Source organism: Diaporthe amygdali (assembly GCF_026229845.1).
Source record: "Diaporthe amygdali strain CAA958 chromosome Unknown NODE_5_length_1802954_cov_64_987939, whole genome shotgun sequence".
NCBI classification, from domain to species: Eukaryota; Fungi; Ascomycota; class Sordariomycetes; order Diaporthales; family Diaporthaceae; genus Diaporthe; species Diaporthe amygdali.
This window is the reverse complement of record NW_026517025.1, coordinates 1,722,409-1,740,506: the sequence shown is the minus strand read 5'-3', so window position 1 is coordinate 1,740,506 and position 18,098 is coordinate 1,722,409. Positions and strand designations below refer to the sequence as shown.

At 48.7% G+C, this 18,098-nt stretch overlaps 7 protein-coding genes across 7 annotated transcripts; 6 read left to right on the top strand and 1 right to left on the bottom strand.

Moving 5' to 3' along the window:
- Window positions 1–2,064: 2,064 nt before the first annotated feature.
- Window positions 2,065–3,924, top strand: J7T55_015710 (periplasmic beta-glucosidase beta-xylosidase; the record flags this gene model as incomplete). Its single annotated transcript, XM_053139968.1, has 1 exon — window positions 2,065–3,924. The coding sequence occupies one exon, from the start codon at window positions 2,065–2,067 to the stop codon at window positions 3,922–3,924; it is 1,860 nt and encodes a 619-aa protein (XP_052997428.1).
- A 1,098-nt stretch (window positions 3,925–5,022) lies between these two features.
- J7T55_015709 (uncharacterized protein) lies at window positions 5,023–5,556 on the top strand (the record flags this gene model as incomplete). Its single annotated transcript, XM_053139967.1, has 3 exons — window positions 5,023–5,076; window positions 5,262–5,361; window positions 5,414–5,556. The coding sequence occupies 3 exons, from the start codon at window positions 5,023–5,025 to the stop codon at window positions 5,554–5,556; spliced, it is 297 nt and encodes a 98-aa protein (XP_052997427.1).
- Window positions 5,557–6,338: 782 nt separating this feature from the next.
- On the top strand, window positions 6,339–6,847 carry J7T55_015708 (uncharacterized protein; the record flags this gene model as incomplete). The annotated part of the gene is made up of 3 exons (XM_053139965.1): window positions 6,339–6,446; window positions 6,511–6,619; window positions 6,672–6,847. 3 exons carry the CDS (start codon window positions 6,339–6,341, stop codon window positions 6,845–6,847), a joined length of 393 nt encoding a protein of 130 aa, XP_052997426.1.
- Window positions 6,848–7,386: 539 nt separating this feature from the next.
- J7T55_015707 (glycosylhydrolase family 7-4) lies at window positions 7,387–9,368 on the bottom strand (the record flags this gene model as incomplete). Its single annotated transcript, XM_053139964.1, has 9 exons — window positions 7,387–7,444; window positions 7,507–7,637; window positions 7,735–7,890; window positions 7,987–8,074; window positions 8,160–8,372; window positions 8,443–8,531; window positions 8,604–8,708; window positions 8,767–9,061; window positions 9,151–9,368. 9 exons carry the CDS (start codon window positions 9,366–9,368, stop codon window positions 7,387–7,389), a joined length of 1,353 nt encoding a protein of 450 aa, XP_052997425.1.
- Window positions 9,369–12,289: 2,921 nt separating this feature from the next.
- On the top strand, window positions 12,290–12,685 carry J7T55_015706 (uncharacterized protein; the record flags this gene model as incomplete). Its single annotated transcript, XM_053139963.1, has 1 exon — window positions 12,290–12,685. The coding sequence occupies one exon, from the start codon at window positions 12,290–12,292 to the stop codon at window positions 12,683–12,685; it is 396 nt and encodes a 131-aa protein (XP_052997424.1).
- Window positions 12,686–14,943: 2,258 nt separating this feature from the next.
- On the top strand, window positions 14,944–15,318 carry J7T55_015705 (L-hypothetical protein amidase; the record flags this gene model as incomplete). Its single annotated transcript, XM_053139962.1, has 2 exons — window positions 14,944–15,032; window positions 15,102–15,318. 2 exons carry the CDS (start codon window positions 14,944–14,946, stop codon window positions 15,316–15,318), a joined length of 306 nt encoding a protein of 101 aa, XP_052997423.1.
- Window positions 15,319–16,706: 1,388 nt separating this feature from the next.
- On the top strand, window positions 16,707–17,682 carry J7T55_015704 (endonuclease exonuclease phosphatase; the record flags this gene model as incomplete). Its single annotated transcript, XM_053139961.1, has 2 exons — window positions 16,707–16,905; window positions 16,964–17,682. The coding sequence occupies 2 exons, from the start codon at window positions 16,707–16,709 to the stop codon at window positions 17,680–17,682; spliced, it is 918 nt and encodes a 305-aa protein (XP_052997422.1).
- Between the last annotated feature and the right edge of the window lie 416 nt (window positions 17,683–18,098).

The following is an 18,098-nucleotide window of genomic DNA, read 5'->3' as shown; positions in this document are numbered from 1 at the left end:
TAGGACTTATGCTATTGACCCAGTATCCTTCGACATGGGATGATAGAGATGTTTGCTGCATCCCGAGTACTTGCTGTTGAAATACATTCATTGGGCAGCCGCTTACTTGAATCTACAAAAAGGTTCAATTTAACAATTCTAGATTTCTAATTTTTTCTTTTTTTGGTTGCCATCCCAAATATTTCGGCCTGCCGACATCGACTCCCAACATTGCAGGCGCTGCGATGGCAGATGTCTGAGTGTATCTTGTTTCCATCCCCCACTCGTATCTACGAGGTTATGGAGACGGCAGTGTGATGTTTCAGCCCCTTAAATGGGTCAATTATCTGTCCACTGCGTTGAGAATTCCCCGCCAATGACGAGCGCTGTCGGGTAGGTCGGCAGGTACGAAGACTCTTTGAAGCTTCAAAGAAAAAGGCCACTCAGATTGGATGGCTGCGTGAGGAGGTCATCCCTCGGTGCTGACGAATCGGTGGGGGGTCGGCAGATTCGGTGTGTGCTGTGACGTCTTCGGTTTGTTTCGCATTGATGAAACAATGATTCGTCGTTTTGAATATGAAAATGTCGATCGCTCGAATCATATCATCCAGGTAACGTTTTTGCTTGATGAGTAGGAAATTGTTTTGATATCTATCACTCCACACTGAACTGCGCAGATCGAAAGACTGGTTGACGGCTTGGCGATCGAGTGCCAAGCAAAGCCAAGTTTTTCTTGGTTGTCTCCGGGATGATGCATTCTAGCTTGCCTGACCAGGGCGTGGGTCGTCGACGCGCCTGGGAGGGTCTAGCCACTGTCATTTTCCAACCCTGAACCCCTGCAGATCATTGGGGTTGCAATCCGATTTTCTCGTTTGCGAATAACTGTATTGCCCAAGCAACAGTCCACAGCTGAGCAGCCGGAGCCCCCCGGATCCGGCATGGGGAGGGCGGTCGAATCACCTTAAATATAAAGTACACTTCCACAAGATAACTTTTCGAGTGCCTGCAGTCTTCCTTGACCCAATGAACACATTATTTTGGTATCATACTTGACTACTATGCCATGCGACGCGAAAAAGTTCCATGACATGTTTACATGCCTTGACCTATCTCCTGGTATTGCAAACTGTCCCGATCTCTTCGTCCCTCAATTGGAGCTTTCAAGTACAACCATGCTTACGAATGGCCACTCATGGTGTTCGGGCATTCAAGCGACTGAAATTGTGGACGCGGTTCAAAACGCGCTGGGCCAAATGCGCCATCGAGTAAAGATGCAGCAAACCCGTAACACCGCCAGAAGAAAACACCGGGAATTCCACTCGTGCGCCGAGGTAATCTGGAGAGATAATATCTGATCGAGTGATATTCTAGCTGCACATGCACTTAAAAACTCTGCCTCCTCGACATTGAAACCCCCATTTCAAAGGACTTCGCCCGCGTAGTGTCGCTTCTGTCTATGTTCAGTGACAGCTGATTGACATCAGAATACCATCAGACTTGGGCAGTGAGAAAGAGCCAAGACCGCCTTGCTCGTGACCGGTTGATATTTTCTTTGACCGGCCATATCTCGGCTCTACCCCATCATCTTCCCCAGATTCTCTCCACCTCCCCCACAACGTCGGCGCTTGGCAACATGAGCTCACCTCAATAATGGGCTTTGGTATCACCACCACTGGCTTCATGTGCGGGACTCCGTTCTTGGCGGTGACGAAAATGCTTGGCTTCTAGGATTCGGCAATTCTTTCACCGTGATTTCGGTACATGTATCGCGATGCCATTACTACTCTGGCCACAAGCGGGATCTCGACGCCTAACGGAAATTCCGGTATTGTGCTTGGCATCTCGTGTGTCTGTCCAAGAACTTCGTAATAGCCTCTTCCCGGCTCACGCTACCGGTTATTGTTCGGAACTTCTTGAGCTTGCACTGCTGATTCCTCACATTTTTGAAGAGACAAACCTGCGTGTAACTACGAAAAAATGGTGTGACCTCGTCTCCGCTTGGTTGGATTGGCATTATATATAATCCCGCTGACACTCAGTCCAGTTGAACTATCTGAGCAGAGTATCTCACCATCACAGACTACCATGGCAATGTACAGGCACATTCAACTGCTCCTTGCCGCTGCCCTAGCAGTGGGCTGCTTGTCGTCGTCAACAACTCCCCACAATGGACGCCGTCTGGGACCTCGCCAAACTGATGATCTCCCCATTATCTACCAGAATGCCTCATTCCCTGTTGACGAGCGGGTGGAAGACCTCCTCAAGCGGATGACTCTGGAGGAGAAAGCCGGTCAACTATTCCATACGCAACTTAACATGCCTGCCAACTATACGTTCGTGCAAGGTAGCGCATCCGATATCCTGATCACCCAAAATTTAATATCTCATTTTAATCTGGTTGGCAATATTCTGAATGCCTCAAAAGTGGCCGAGTACGTGAATGAGGCTCAGCGACGGGCCATCAGCGGGCGCCTTGGCATACCGATCACGCTGTCCTCCGATCCGCGCCACTCATTCACAGACAACATTGGGACTGGGTTCGAAGCCGGGACATTCTCGCAGTGGCCTGAGAGCTTGGGTCTTGCCGCCATTAGAGATGTGGACTTGGTCAGGAAGTTCGCTGAGACAGCTCGCGAAGAGTACTTGGCTGTGGGCCTACGGTCGGCGTTACATCCTCAGGTTGACCTATCGACGGAGCCACGATGGGCGCGCATTGGCGGCACTTGGGGAGAGGATGCAGCACTTACGAGTGAGCTCCTTGTAGAGTATATCAAAGGCTTCCAAGGAGACGAGTTTGGTTCTCGCTCTGTAACCACTGTTACGAAACATTTTCCTGGTGGCGGTCCAATGGAGAATGGCGAGGACTCTCATTTCACGTATGGAAAGAATCAGACATACCCTGGAGACAATTTCGAACACCACCTCATACCTTTCAAAGCCGCTATTGCTGCCGGAGCCAGGCAGATGATGCCGTACTACTCGAGGCCGATCGGCACTCAGTATGATCCAGTTGGGTTTTCCTTCAACCGGCAAATCGTCACCGGTCTCCTTCGGGAAGAGCTTGGATTTGGCGGTATCGTTGTAACAGATTGGGGGTTAATCACCGATACCAATATTCTGGGCCAAGATATGCCTGCACGAGCTTGGGGCCTGGAGAACACCACCGAGATCGAACGTGTCGTGAGGATCCTGGACGCAGGATGTGACCAGTTCGGGGGCGAGAACCGAACAGAGTTGATCGTGCAGGCTGTTGAAAAAGGACTCGTTTTGGAAGAGCGTCTTGACAATTCTATTCGTCGCCTATTGCGGGAGAAGTTCGTTCTCGGGCTCTTCGAGAATCCGTATGTTGATCCTGCGGCGGCTCAACGTATTGTCGGAAACGCAGACTTTGTCCAGCTAGGAAACGATGCCCAGCGCCGAGCATATACCCTGCTCACAAACCGGGACAACATCCTCCCGATCAAAGACGCCGCCAAAGCGAGCTTCTACATCGAGGGCTTTAACTCAACGTACCTAGAAGCCAGGAACCTCACTGTTGTATCGACCCCTGAAGAAGCCGACTATGCTTTGTTGAGATACAATGCGCCCTTCGAGCCTCGGCCTGGAGGATTTGAGGCCAGATACCACGCCGGCTCCCTAGCATTCAACTTGACAGAGCAGGAACGACAGGCAGCCATTTATTCGGCCGTGCCCAGCATCGTAGATGTGAAGCTAGATCGTCCAGCTGTGATCCCCGAGATCTCTGAGCAAGCAGCCGCCCTCCTTGGTAGTTATGGCAGTGGTCCAGAAGCATTTTTGGATGTTGTGTTTGGCAACAGCCGTCCGGAAGGAAAGCTTCCATTCGACCTTCCCAGGTCAATGGAGGCAGTTGAGAAGAATTTCGAAGATGTTCCCTTCGACACTGAAGACCCAGTTTTCAAATTCGGACATGGACTGGAATACTAAAGCTCATATACATTCGATATCTAAAGTATAATTTGCAATTTCCCACGCTGTTTGTTCACTGGCATTGTGTCCACCTAAGGCGAGGGGACGAGCGCGAGCATTTTAATCTTGCGGCTAAAGAAATGTATATTAAAAACCGCTTAAGATGTCACGGTGTGCGCTATGTAGGAAGTGAGATGGGAAGTTAGCAGGAAAGAACTCAATATAATTTCCAAGCATCATGGGAGGCAACTGGGCGAAGCAAGCAATACGATGCCAACTTGAAGAGGCGCCTCTGCGTTCTTCAATCTGATGGGTGAATTTAAATAAGAAAGCCGCCTTTTGTTCCAACTGAGATATGCACAAAATCTCGTACTTTCAGCCTGTTTGATTTGTGGGCATAACTCCTCATGGGTGGAAAACTGCGAATACTCAATCGGCAGCTATGACCAATACAGTCACTCTGAGTATATAACAAGTATGGACATCAGTCGCTAGACTGGCTGAATTTATGTGTCGTTGCAGTCAGAAGCTGCACTGCGCAACTTCGCCCACAGCCTGAATGCGAGGTGAGGACCTGGACACCACCCCTACACAGTCTCGAACAATTCAAACCCATCCACTGAACTTTTCAGTGCAATGCAATGGAAATTCAGCGACCGTCAGTGTAATTGAGCTGATTTAATAAAGTCTTAGTGTAATTCATTTCAATCTCATGGATATAAATGAAATTCCCGGTCTGGATTCGGCGGAGAAGGCCCTGTTCCTGTCACTTCATCAATCAGATAAAGAGGCAAAGGAAAGGGGAGACAAAAGTTGAAATATTCCCTTCTTACCCTCCGCCATGATCCATTCAAACCTCCTCATTTGCATCCACTGGACAGTTCAATGGAATGCAGGGACGGAAACTTTCTTTCATTGTAATTGATGTAGTTGGCTTCAATCCACGTACTCAATAACACTAAGTGGATTTGGTGTAGTTGGTTGCCGCCACTCTGCTCCACTCGCTCGCTCAGAGGTCCTACTTGCAATCACAGGTCTTCTTGGTCACCATTTCTTACAGCAGGTTTCGGCAAGTACCGCAGTTCAGAACCCAGCCCTTGTTGCAGGTTAATCATAATGCTGTCCGCTATCGCTATCGCACTCGAGGCTACGTATTTGCTACCGGTACCTGTTTGTGGGGCTCCAGATACTGTTAAGCCCCACCCAAGACGTCAAGGCACGGAAAGCAATTCAGTCGACCATTCCCTTTCTCGGTCCGATCGTCGCCATGTTACAATACAGGGCTGGAGAACAACCGTTTGACATGTGTGAACACTTGGTCCTCGAGCTTTGTCGTGACATATGACGTTGGATAGAGTGGACCAAGAGGCAAGTACGGGCTTTCGAAATACACCTTACCCGTGTCCAGGACTCGCATCCATGTCGCGAATACAACGGCCTCATCCCTGCTGTCCGGTGGAAACTGTGTACTTTACCCTTCACGACCTCCTCTGCTCGCGCTTTCAAGCATCCCAAGGTGAAGGCAAGACCGCAAACGACATCATGGCGGTGGCCTCCACGGAGGACCATGTCTATTTGATGAGTATTGACAAGGCAATCCACCTTACCGTCAGTCCAAAGCCAGCACTCCACGTCATGAATCGGGCTTGAATACGAGCTTTTGCAGCATCCCTCGATAGGCTGATGGGGCAGATCCCAGAAGCCATCAGCTTTTACAAGTGGATCTATCGCAAAGTCTTGCTAGCCCCTACAAAGTAGTGTAGGGGTGTCAGAATCCATCACAGAAATTCGGCCACGGAGGCGGCATGGCACCAGGCCTACAATCCTCTAGGTACGTACGAGCACACGCTCTATGTGCTTACAGTCTCTACAAATTGATATCGTCACATTCGTGTTCGATCTCTTTCCGAAAATCAGCAAAGAAAAGCCTTTAAGCCCACGAGCTCATGATTCAGAATTCTGGGGCCTGCTTGATCGACCGCGGCCACAACCGTGGGCCCGACCTCGTCTTGCGTAAATACGAGCATAATGCTTAGAACCACTTGCTCTCGACGACATTGCGGAGAGCGAAATCGGTGGATCTTTAGTCCTCCTCCGTAACAATGTTACCGCCACATTCGGATCCGAACATGTTTCAAAAGCAGGTCTACCGACATCGGCACATGCTAATCTTATCTGATCCATCAGTGGGCTCACATCTTACAAATGGAATGCCTAGCCATGAGGCTAAGATATTCTTATTAGTTAGAGATGCATCAATAACCGGGGCAGCAGTAATACAGCAGCTTCGCTGGTCCCATCGCATCCGGAATCTCCCCAGGTGTCGAACATTGGAGTTGTCAGAAGTACAAATAGATAGTTCCATTCCAATTCCAAAGACTTCGAATCAGGCCAAACGACTCTTGTGTTCACCAACAGTCCAAATTGCAATAATGAAGTTCTTCTCTGCCGCTCTTCTCGGCCTCATGGCCTTGACTGCCGCCTTGGCTAACCCCACGGAGTCTACTTCTACCAACCTCCAAGCCCGCGACCAAGATGATGTAGGAACTTTGCATTAGGACTCTAATAACCTGGACAGTAAAGTATTCTAATGACGGCATTTAGTTCCGCTGGCTAAGCAAGCGCTGCTGTATCAACTGCGACAACCCCTACGCCACCTGCAACCCCAACGATAAGCGTGAAGCCGTCAAGACCGAAGGAGACGCCATTTTTGGTAATGAGAAACGCTGTTGCATCAACTGCATGAACCCTTGCGGCAATTGCAGTGGTAAGGGTTACCGGTGGAATAACCTGTGGTACAAAGCGCCGGAACGAGGACAACGCCGAGTGGCCCGCCAAGCGCTGCTGCATCAATTGCGACAACCCGTATGCGCAGTGCCGCTATATGGACAAGCGCGAGGCTGTTGAAACGCTCGAGGATGCTCTGTTTACGAAAGTATAGAAGGTATCACACTAGGGGTCCTGTGCATATCACGGCGAATATTGCGGTTTTCCTTCGCTGTGGGCATGCGACACGGAGCCGCATGCCACACATGGGGATCTTTTGCCGTATCATGTACCACAAAATGACAAGTTCTGCTGTATAAATACCAACAACGACCTTTTCTCCACGCTCTTCTGCCCTAGTCTGCTCAAAGTCAATCGATTGCCCATTCCGTAAACGGTCAAGGTGTCTCATGTGAAAGTATCTTGATATACACGCCATACTTCTTCATGACATGCTATCGCATTGCATCTAGTAGTGGGTTTCTAGTCTTGGCTCTTGCAAAGCCCGCAAAGAGAAGTACCATGGGAGAGGAAACCCCGTTAACCAACACGACAGACGGATATGTACAAAAATAATGATGATTCTTCTGAAAGGAACCACCGCCTGGCTGACACAAGATGCCATTGTATAGAGTTGGAGTCATCAGAGCCATGACCAGGGAGAAACGAATCGTCAAAGTAAGATCCAGTATTTCAGTCAACGAAATCTGTTCTTTAAACCTTGACAGTCGATCCCACAGGGCCGAACCGAATGTTCGACCAGACCACCTGACTGTTGATAATTTGTCAGCACCTTGGTAGGAAATCGTCTATAGGTATTTAGAGGAAACTTACGCGCTGGCGTATTGGGATTCGACATCAGATGGTACACCGGACGACTGAGGGCAGTCGCCACGGTCGCCGCCGGGGGTTCCAGCCTTCTCGGGTGGGTAGCTGGAGTCCAGCCAGAGCATGTTGGCGTAGTGCTATTCCGTAGTCTGTCAGTCATCATTCTTATCTCTGCATATGGGAGAAGCCATCTCTGCGCGAGGTGGGATGGAATTGGAATGGAACAGTGCTTACATCGTCCCAGATAGACATTACCAGGACCATGGGCTTCTGCAGAGCCTGGTTGAGCTGGGGGAACCCGCCGACCTCTGAAAAGCGGTCGCGGTCGCCGAAAGCCTTGAACTGGTTTGTGCAGAACTCGGGGGTGATGTTGCTGCTGGATGAGATGCTCTGCATTGTTGTTAGCCTGGGAACAGTCTGACAGGACTCATCACCACACCACGCCTTGGTCTTTCGACTTTCAGAATCTGAGGAAGATATACTCACAGTATCCGTTGGAGCTGGGATCTGGATAGTCTTGCCGTCTTGAACGAAAAACTGGGAAACCTTGTTCTGCTCGAAGCGGGTCACAACGCTATAACACAATCATCAGAATCAAGAATGCAGCCGCAGTAGAGGTTCACGTGAGCTGCTCATAGGACGGGGTGTGCGGTACTAACGTGAATTTCTTGCTGGTGTCAACTGTCTTTCCCTTTCCGTAGAAGTCCTTGTTTCCCATTCTGTAGGGGTTGTAATCGCAGCCGTTGGCATCGCAGTTTCCAGCAAAGCGATCCTCAGAGTATGTGCCGCCGCAGGTATCTTTCTCGCAGACGTGATATGAGTTGTCAGTGCACGGGTGAGGCGTCAGTGCGTATGAGTGAGAGTTGCTCTCCCTGAAATGCAAAGTTAGGTTAGTCATGGAACGAGGTCTGTTTGGAGACCTGGTTCGGGATCGTGACATACCAGACATCAATCTCGGCACAGCAACCGCCGTAAGGTCCGACACCTGCGTTGGCATCGTTTGTCGAGGGAGCCCAGCCCTCCACGTTGGCCTATCAGGTCGTGTAAGTTCCAATTCATCAGGCTGTATGGGAATCAAAATAGCCAGAAAATTGGAAACTCACCTTGCCACCAACAAACTTCAGGTCGCGAGCGCATTGGGCATCACAATAGCCGACACCGTACTTCGCGCCAGCCTTGTTGTTGGAGAACTTGGACATACCGCCATCCTGAGAGGCGTCAGTTCATTTGCGTTAGTAGCGATCAGGCAGTCCAGCGTCTTCTTACCTCGTCCATAGCCACGAAGTAAAGCGCGGCATTGAGACCGCACTCAACAGTAGACAGGTCGACATCGAAGGCGAATTCGTTGCCCATCAATGTGAACATCTGATACTTGGACGAGCTTGTTCCAGCCATGAGGTAGAATCGGGACCCGATGTTGGTTCCGTACTGGTGCTTGGTCAAGAACTTGAGGGTCAGCGCGTTTCCGCTCGTCGACGCGCCGTAGGTACCACTGTAGTCCGCGCCCTCGAGCGCGCACTTCTGGGCACAAGCGTCGCCTGTGCTGCAGACAGACGTCCATCTAAATGATTCAGAGTGATATGTCAGTTCTACTGAAGATAGGTACGGAGGATAGGTCAACTCGTGCGTCTGTCGGGGCTCGAAACATACTTGTTACCATCGTAGCAGTTGTCGGTTCCGCTCGTGGAGTGGAGCCAGCGCCAGTTGGAGTCAATGACAACTTCAGCATTGGTCGAAGTGCAGCTTCCACCCGACCCTGTGCACTTGGACCAAGTGATCTTTGGGTGAGTCTCGGTCTGCTGAGTCCCCACCTGCTGGGCTTTAGCCGCTGCCAGCAACGATAGAAGCGCAAGAGCGGATCTCGACATATTGACGGTAGTGAGCAGAATTACTGAATATCTTGTCGGTCAAGCGCTTTGTTGAAGCAAGTCGAGCAATCAGCCCTGGTAAAAGGAAAAAGTAGCCCGGAATCGCTACATCTTTATAGTTCCCGGGCCTTGCCCTGGCATTGATTGTCTCGATATGAGCTCATCTAGAACCCTTTCCATTTTCAACGCAAAAGGACGCCAACAGCGTCGTCTGTAGTTCAACTGATCCATCATATGCAGCACCTCGGAGGCTCTCATCTGACCATCATCTCTCTCGGGTATAGCCCGAGGCGGGTTGACGAGACTCTGGGGCGGCAACAATATCGGCCAGATTGTGATCAGTTACTATGGTGCCACAGCGTACCTCGAGGCTATATGCCGTGCGCAGACTGGGGTGCTTCGTGGTTCACCCGCCAGATAAGCAGCTATATGTTATTTAGCCGCGATGCTAAGTTGCTGTACCCACCTTGGTTACTGCACTTAATTACTTCGGAGCGACATCTCACTGCTCTGCCAGCTTGGCAGGCTTGGCGGCGCAAATTTGGGCCTCGAAAAGGCGGGGGTCACACAAATTCTCACACCCGAACAATACTGGCTTTGCAAAGTCCTCCGAGGGTTGGGCGATCGTACTTTTCGAACCACCTTGAAGAACACGGAGAAAACAGTGGGGCCTGAGTGTTTAGCCAGGATGAGCACTTGGGCTAGATCAGTCTTACCACGCTAGATGCTGTTCAAGCAACGATGGGCGACAGCCGAGGAGTCTTGGGAAAGCTTCAAGAAGCTTGATGTATCGCGATGGGTCTGTGAAACCCGGGTGCTGTATTCAGGGTCAATCTTCGTCTTGTCATTGCTCTGGATCGTCTCGGAGCGGTACGAAGTGATATAGTTGCATATCTTGTTGCTCGTGTGATCAGACGTTGTGAGTCCTATATCGGTAGGTCCAGTTATCCAGTCGGTTTCGAATCCTGTGCCAAGTCGAGACTCGTATATAGTGGTTGCCACTCATGTCAGACGACAATGCTATCCCAGGACAGGATCTTCCCAAATACTACGTTCCTGCACTTGTAATGGATCAACAAAACCTGACAGGGCTCGAAGGCGGGTGGCAATTTACTTTTAATTCCCAGGCTCAAGCACAGTATGGGTCAAGGCCCGAGCCTCCTTTGAATGTCTCGGCGGCAGCATTTGTCTAAATGCTGGTCAACTTATTTTTTACGAGTCCCAGACGTAACGACACATAATGGACGAGTAATATCGATCATAACCCTTCGGAAGTCGGGTAACTTGTGCCTGGGCCCCAAATTCCAAGGTTGCAATGGCGAATCCACTGCGAGACCTGGATCAAGGACGCCTTGTGGCTCGTGACAGACTGGCACTGACTTGTCACACATGGTTGGACAGAGGACTCGAGATACCAGTAGCTTTTAGAGATCGCTGCACTAGCAGCTCAATGAGTTGTGGTCTGAAAGAGAGGTGAGTTGCCATCATTCGTGCTTTTTGCGTGATGCCATAAGTTCGCTTGACGATAGGTGTCTATGATTATGGACACTGAGGATCGATTGAGGATCGATTGATCGTCAGGCATTTGTATACAAGCATGGGTTTAAGGCGAAAGATTTTGAATTTCTACTAGCGCTCATGAACCTGGCATGGCCCCTGAGAAAATAACAATCGTCACGTTTCTTGGCTGAGCTGCATTCGAATACGTGATTCCACTTCAAAATCCTGTCTATTAGCCTATGAATCTTCACGAACGCGTGTTTATTTTATTTCTTCTTGGATTTTGAGTCATTGATAATGGACTACCATTCTTTGAAATCCCAGCTTTCACTGAAGACATGGGAATACAGTGGGATATGATAATCGAAATATGCTCAGTCTCAGATTGTATCATTTAGTGGCCATGGCATCTTCGATAATACTCAGAGGGTTGCGCGGTGTAATATCCACCGTGTGGGAAACAGATTCAGTCAGTTTGCAAGGCCAAAGGGAGTCAAGTATAACTGAAACTGCGGTAATATATTAGAAGGCGGCCTAAATAGACGACACGGGCGCAAAAGAAAGCCTGCAACAAGCCAAGGCATATAGTTGGGTACTGGCGAACTGATTTTATTATTGAAACTGGACCTAGAATATAAGCAATGTACCCTCGAGTGGAACGAAAGCGAGGTCCCAAGACATCGTGACAAGCCAAGGCATATGAACCAATTCTGAGCACCTATTCTAATAAGCTAGACTAAACTGCTTACAGAGTTGACGTGCTTTGAAAGTGGAGTGGGAAAACTAAATCATTGAACTGCCGAGAGATCGTGAGCTACAGAGGTTCGGATGAACAGAATAACTAGACTAAATCATGGGACAGCAGGCTAGTGTTTCGGCCGTCCAAAACTCGGGGCTGCCGACTCTACGCTTGTTTCCTGAAAATAGGCAGCTCAGGACAAATGCCAAGAGAGCGTAGCGTGCAACAGTCTAGCCCTGCGTCTTTCGGGCACGCGCGCGGCTGTGTATTCAACCTTGGCATTTCTGGGCTCTATCTAAACTGAGCCTCAACTTCATCCCGCATCGCAACCTGTGCTGGAAACGGTGTAGAGCCGGAGTCACCACAATTTCTGGATTGTTCTTACCTGTTGGATAGATATAGACAATAAGCTATTCATATAGACATCTCATTTTCATCATGTTAGGCGCTTCAAAGATAAAAGGAGATGATTCCCCGCGTTCAGAACTACTAATTCACCCACCATCAACACCATCATCATCATCAACAGAACAACAACAACAACAACAATCACTACACCAACAGTCAGGAACATCACACCAAACTCTTCCAACTTTCAATCTGTCACCAAATCACCACTCTCTACATTTTCAAAAGACACATATCCAAGATCTCCTTTTATCCAACCCTCAAAACTTTCAATATGCAGTTCAGCAACATCATCCTCTCTATTGCCTCTGTCTCCGGCCTGGCTATGGCTGCCCCTCAGGATATCACTGCCAGACAGGCCAATTTGGACAGGGTCAATTCGATCCTGCGCGACGCCAGGACCTCCTCTATGGAGCAGATCGAAGTAGGCGGAGGCCGTGGCCGCAAGCTTTCAAGCACGAACTGCAGTACAGCTTGCTCTCAATGCCAGACCGGCGCAGTCACCACTGCAGTGGGTGAGATTGCCTTGTGTGGAACCGCTGCCCTCGCCACCGAAGTCGCCACTGCCGGCGTGGCGACCATCCTTGAGATTACTGGCTTTGTCGCCTGCGAGACTGCCGTCATTGGTGAGCTGAACAAGAGCGAGGCTGAGTGTTCCAGTCTTCCTTAAGCTCCTTGACAGAGAACGACGCATCACGGTAGCTTTTCGGATATCTCGAATCGGCAAGGTCAAAGATCGTCCTGGGGAAGGAAGCTGGAAGATTGGCTCGATCTGGTGCTGGTTTCAACGGGCCCGTGCTGGCACCACCAGGAACAGAATGAATATAGGCTCGCACATAGACTTTACGCTTCTTCACCTTGTTAGGTTGTGTTTTTTTGTACTATAGTTCTGTATTAGATTAGACTTTTTGGAATTAGAATTCGATTTATAGGACCTTGATAGTGCCTGCTCAGGGATACCATTTGTCGAATACATTCGTCATTAAATTCGACAAAACTTTGCTACGTTACTCGTGGCGAACTATAATGATTATATATTTTAACAGTGGTTAGTTCTATTTTCTTAATACACCTGGTGAGATAACGTTTCTCACGCGAACATAAATCAACAGCTCGTCCAGTCTGTCACTAGAACAGATATAGCCGCTTTGAAAGGCACGGCTGGAGGAGAGAAATTTCCTCGACCTGAAAATGCAATTAATTAGCCAACCGACGAACTTTTGTTCGGGAGCAAATGCAGCATATTAGCCGATGCCGAGAAATAGCTTGCGCATAAACAACTCCAAATATTGAGCTCTAATCTTAAATGTACTAGTAAGATCACGGGGCCAACGAAGTCTGTCTCTCTGACGAATGTTAGTGGGAAAATTATTACATTTTAGAAGATGCGACTATGCCATAGCATGCTGACGACGTCGCACAGCTTTGGAATCATTTCTCGGCATGTCAACCGCACTCTGTATTGAGCCATCATGAGACTGCCATCGAAAGGTGAAAACAACAAGCAGGATAGGTTAAACCATAGAATATTCCATGCTATAACATATATAAAATCTAGATAAACTGCTACTGAGCCGCACACATCGGTGATCCTTGATTAACTCGATCTTTTTACTAGAATTCTTTTCATATGTCATTCTGATTCATTGTGCATTCCGAAAGATTGTGTTTCAAGACTCAGCTTCTACTTGATCCTTGTCGGTCGCTTCATCCACGATACGCCCATCGAGAGCAGATAAGAGGGCCTCGCCCTATTTAACGTAGAGGAGACAGACTTCAACAAGTGCGCAATCTGTAATATCCCTCAAAACTGTTCTGAAAAGTCTCCGGCCAAATAAGACCTTGGAAGCTTCGATCTCCCCCATACCACCCGCAAGACAGAATGAGAACAGCCCCAGCGCTGATGTGAGAGTACCACGCGGCTTTGTGATGGTAGCAATGATCCATCGCCCCCTAACTGCTCACTGCTACTCAGTCTTTCTAAATTCAAATGCGAACTACCAACTTTGGACCGATCCGCGCTCCTTGTGCTTGACCATAAGCGGTGGCCAGTACTGGGTCAGGTGGGGATACTCCGCTAGCAGGCTTCAGGCGGGCGGCTTGAACCTGGCAGCCCAGTCAAATTACGATAAGTGTACAAATGCGGTCTGCCACTTTAGATCTGGCGTAGCACGAGACGTCAATTTGGATGGGACATGCACTACTCAGTGTCTGTCAGACCGAGCTGACGTAAACCCATAAAGATGATATCTGTTTCTACAAGTAGAGTCACCCATTGCGTGCGAAGTTTTGCTCGACGTTTTTTGAAAGTTAAATTGAAAGATATTATTTGTGACTGCAGAAAGTGCTGCAATGGATACTAAGTCTCTCACTTCCCACCTTCCTGAAATAAGTCATTAGCATTCCAGCCCTGTGTAAGGAAATCTCCAGCGACTCTCAAGACCCTTTCCCTAAGTCCAAATCCCTGGACATGGCACACATGGCCTGCTCTGGGAAAATTACCCCAGCGCACATGAGGAACAAGGCCAGAGAGTGGCTGCTGAGCTATATCATGCGATGTATTATACTCTCCGTTATAGATGGGAGTTGGTGTGATAATCTTGGGCAGCTTCGGACTGCTTGTCCAGCCGAAGATTGAATCGATAGGGACATGAGTGGATGGGTCGAGCCTGGGATAAGCAACGGCGTGAGACAATGGGTCCAAATAGAGGCGGCGTGAAGGGGCTCATGGTTGGCAGAGATATTTGCTAGATAGATTAAGGTAGTCTATATCAAATTATTCAGAGACCTCTCACGGAAGCTCTAGAAGGAAGCCGGTTCGATATTTTGGGTGCTTGCAAGAGCCATAGCAAGAGACAGGGCTAAGGGGAGGCGACGTACACGGGGAAAGGCAACAGGGTGCATAGTCCCATAGACTGTCTTGGCATCATGCAAATTCTTGAACGCCGGCATCAGCTCGGGAAGCAGTGGCTCCTCGCGGCAAACAAGTGTTTGTTGAAGACCATCTGCGTGTCTTGGTAAGCTGGACTGTCATAATCACTTTTTATCTCGTGTTTCTCCATGACTTTGATAACATCTGATGGCAGCTCACCCGTCCGTATCCTCATGCTGCGCATTCAGAGTTCTTTGGTGATCAGTCCGCTTGCCAGCACCAGCCGCTGCAATCCCCGTGGGCGACTGGCAACGAAGATGGCACCGAACACTGGAGATCCAGTGCTTGTGGGCTACCAGACGTTTGGGTTAGGAATAGCAGGATGCATTCAATTCAGGAGGAATGGTATCCAATTGGAGAGAGTTCGGTAGGCATCGTAGAAATCTACGCACCGCCGCCCCTACTCTGGCCTAGAAAGTGAAACCCAAGTTCATCCCTCAAATCGAGACAATCGAGAAATTTTTTCAACTCGGCAATGAATAAGGATTCCTGCCAGCAGTTCTTATCGCTGGCCAGCACCAGGACCGCCGTGGATCGGCGGGTTGCCGCTGGAAACATCGCCGAAACTTTGGAAATCAGTATAGCAGGGAATGCATCACCTTTTCCAGGGCCTTCAAAAGAAACAGTGCCTTCCCTCGAAGGGTCTGCGCAATGGTTTGGCCTGGGAAGATATTCAAATGCACCGATGAAAAAGTCGATGTCCTTGATGCTTTAATACTTTCACCTGCCACCTTTGCTTGATTTTCTAGCTCGAGCTCAAATGACTACGCTTTACTTTCCAAAAATTGATTACCATGGCGAACGGCAGCTACCAAAAGCTGCAACACTTGACTGATGTGAAAACTACTGATGTGCACTATTAGAACTGTTTGTAAGACCCTAGCCAGTGCCTAGCCAATACAATTTATTTACTGGGTCTGACTGGCCCAGGTGATGGGCTTTCGCAACAGCTTTTGTATAGTGATTTTGACAACTAAATTGGCCCTGGTCAATATTCCTCTCTTCAACATTTCTCGTTAGGTGTTTGGTTCAGACCTAAGCAGCCCAATCTGCAGGCATCGATGGGGTGGTATTTTATTCAAAGTCAAGGACTGTTTTGCCTAGTCTCGTATCAAAAGTCCCAAGCTTTCCAGCCCTGCCATTATGACTATAAATTATCAGAATTGACATTTTACTTGCGATATTCGAACTTGTCTTGTGGGCATAAGTTGCTATATTGGTCCGATGGTGTCTTTTCTGTTCTTTTACATTAATTTAGAGATTAACATGCGAACTATCTGATCTATTCTAGTCCCGCCCTGCCAAGAACGACCGAGTCAGTTGTCAACCACGATTGGGGGCGGTGCTCGCCGTTGAAGCATTGAACAGGGCGCTGTGAGTACAAGGATCTGGATCTGCACTCTGCTACCTGACTCAGTCATTGTTGGTTAGGCTGTTTCTTGTTTATTGAAATTGAACAAGGCCGGCATGTGGACCAAATTTCACTTGTCTGTCTCAAAGGTCGCGCGCGAAGGCAATATTCGAGGCCAAGGCAATATTGTAAATATAGGACAACAATGCTTGGCTTGGTCGATCTACCAAGCTTTCAAGATGGAAATCCATAAGCGATACAACTGACTTCGTGTGGCCATTTAGATGTATAAGTGAGGCATGTGTCTCTGCAATCCATCCTTTGCTTGACAATATCCTTTTTCTAAAAACTGTCACGCTCGTTTGATTTTCAACGTTTTTCACTCTTTTGCCCTTCTCTAGAACAAACATGATTTCAAAGATATATGCTTGCCTGTTGCTCGGCGCTGCTCACGTATACGCTCAGCAGCCGCTCCGAGTCGTTTCATTCAACATTCGCTATGATAATACCGACCTCAGCATTGCCGATGTTGAACGGGGTTGGTTGGGATTGACATGCGTCAGCGATCAGACCCTCTGTCGCGCACCTGGTGTCATTGGCACTCTGTGTAAGTATATGAATGATCACCTGTTTATTGACCTTGGAGCTAATCCCTGGGTCTACAGTTAATACAACCTCTGAGGTCTCGAATGTTGCTGTGATCGGTCTGCAGGAGACACTTGACAACCAATTGTCCGACATAATGACTTCATTCGGCTCCGACTGGGCAAGCATAGGCGTAGGTCGTGATGATGGAGAAAAAAAAGGAGAATTCAACCCTATCATCTACCGCAAGGATGTTTTCGAAGTGGAGTATTCGGAGACGAAGTGGCTTTCTCTGACACCAGACACGCCATCTAAGAGCTGGAACTCGGGCAGCAACCGCATTGTGACCATCGCTGTGTTCAAGCACACGGCAACCGGGAGGAGATTCATCCACGCAAACACGCACCTGGACAATGCCAGCGGTGAGGCTAGAACCAATCAGATAGGTGTAGCTGTGGATTTGGTCAAGGCCGTTGACGCTCAATACGGTCCTAACCTGCCTGTTACACTGACCGGAGACTTCAATGCCGGGGACGGTGATGCGGCATACAAGACCCTCGTGGGTGAGAAGTACGTTCAAGACTTATACTCGCTTGCATCATCAGGTCAACGCAGTGGGGAGACAGCCACCTATACAGGGTTCAGTGACGAGTTTTCGTCGCGCATCGACTATATTTGGATCGGCCCTGAGGGTGCAAATGCGTTCTCTGTGAACGGGTATAAAACTCTAGACAACTTTGTGAATGGGGTAAAGATTAGCGATCACAGGCCGGTTGTTGGAGATGTGACTCTCAACTAAAGTGGTTTATTACAAATACAAGTTTCAATTCCTCTATCGAAACAACGATAATAAGTAAAGGAATTAGACAGGTTGATTAGCCAGATGATAAAGGCTTGGGTAAAGAATTGGATACATAGAAATTGAAAGTCTGTGGAAGCTTGTCTAGAAGCTCAGGTCTAATAGTTAAAGACGCGCATTTTCTTTAGTCCCTTAAGTAATAACATTACCGCTGTAACAACTTGAATGGTATGTCCACTAGCTGTAGTCGGTGAGGTACGATTTCCGTAATCCCGTGTGCTCATTTTGCAACTATACAATCTGCACCCCTGCTTGCAATCTTCGTGTTCAGGTTTGAAGGGCGTTGTGAGAACGAAATATCCGTGTAAGAAGCTATCGCTGCGGTAGTAAAGAAATTTCATAATGCAACCAATATG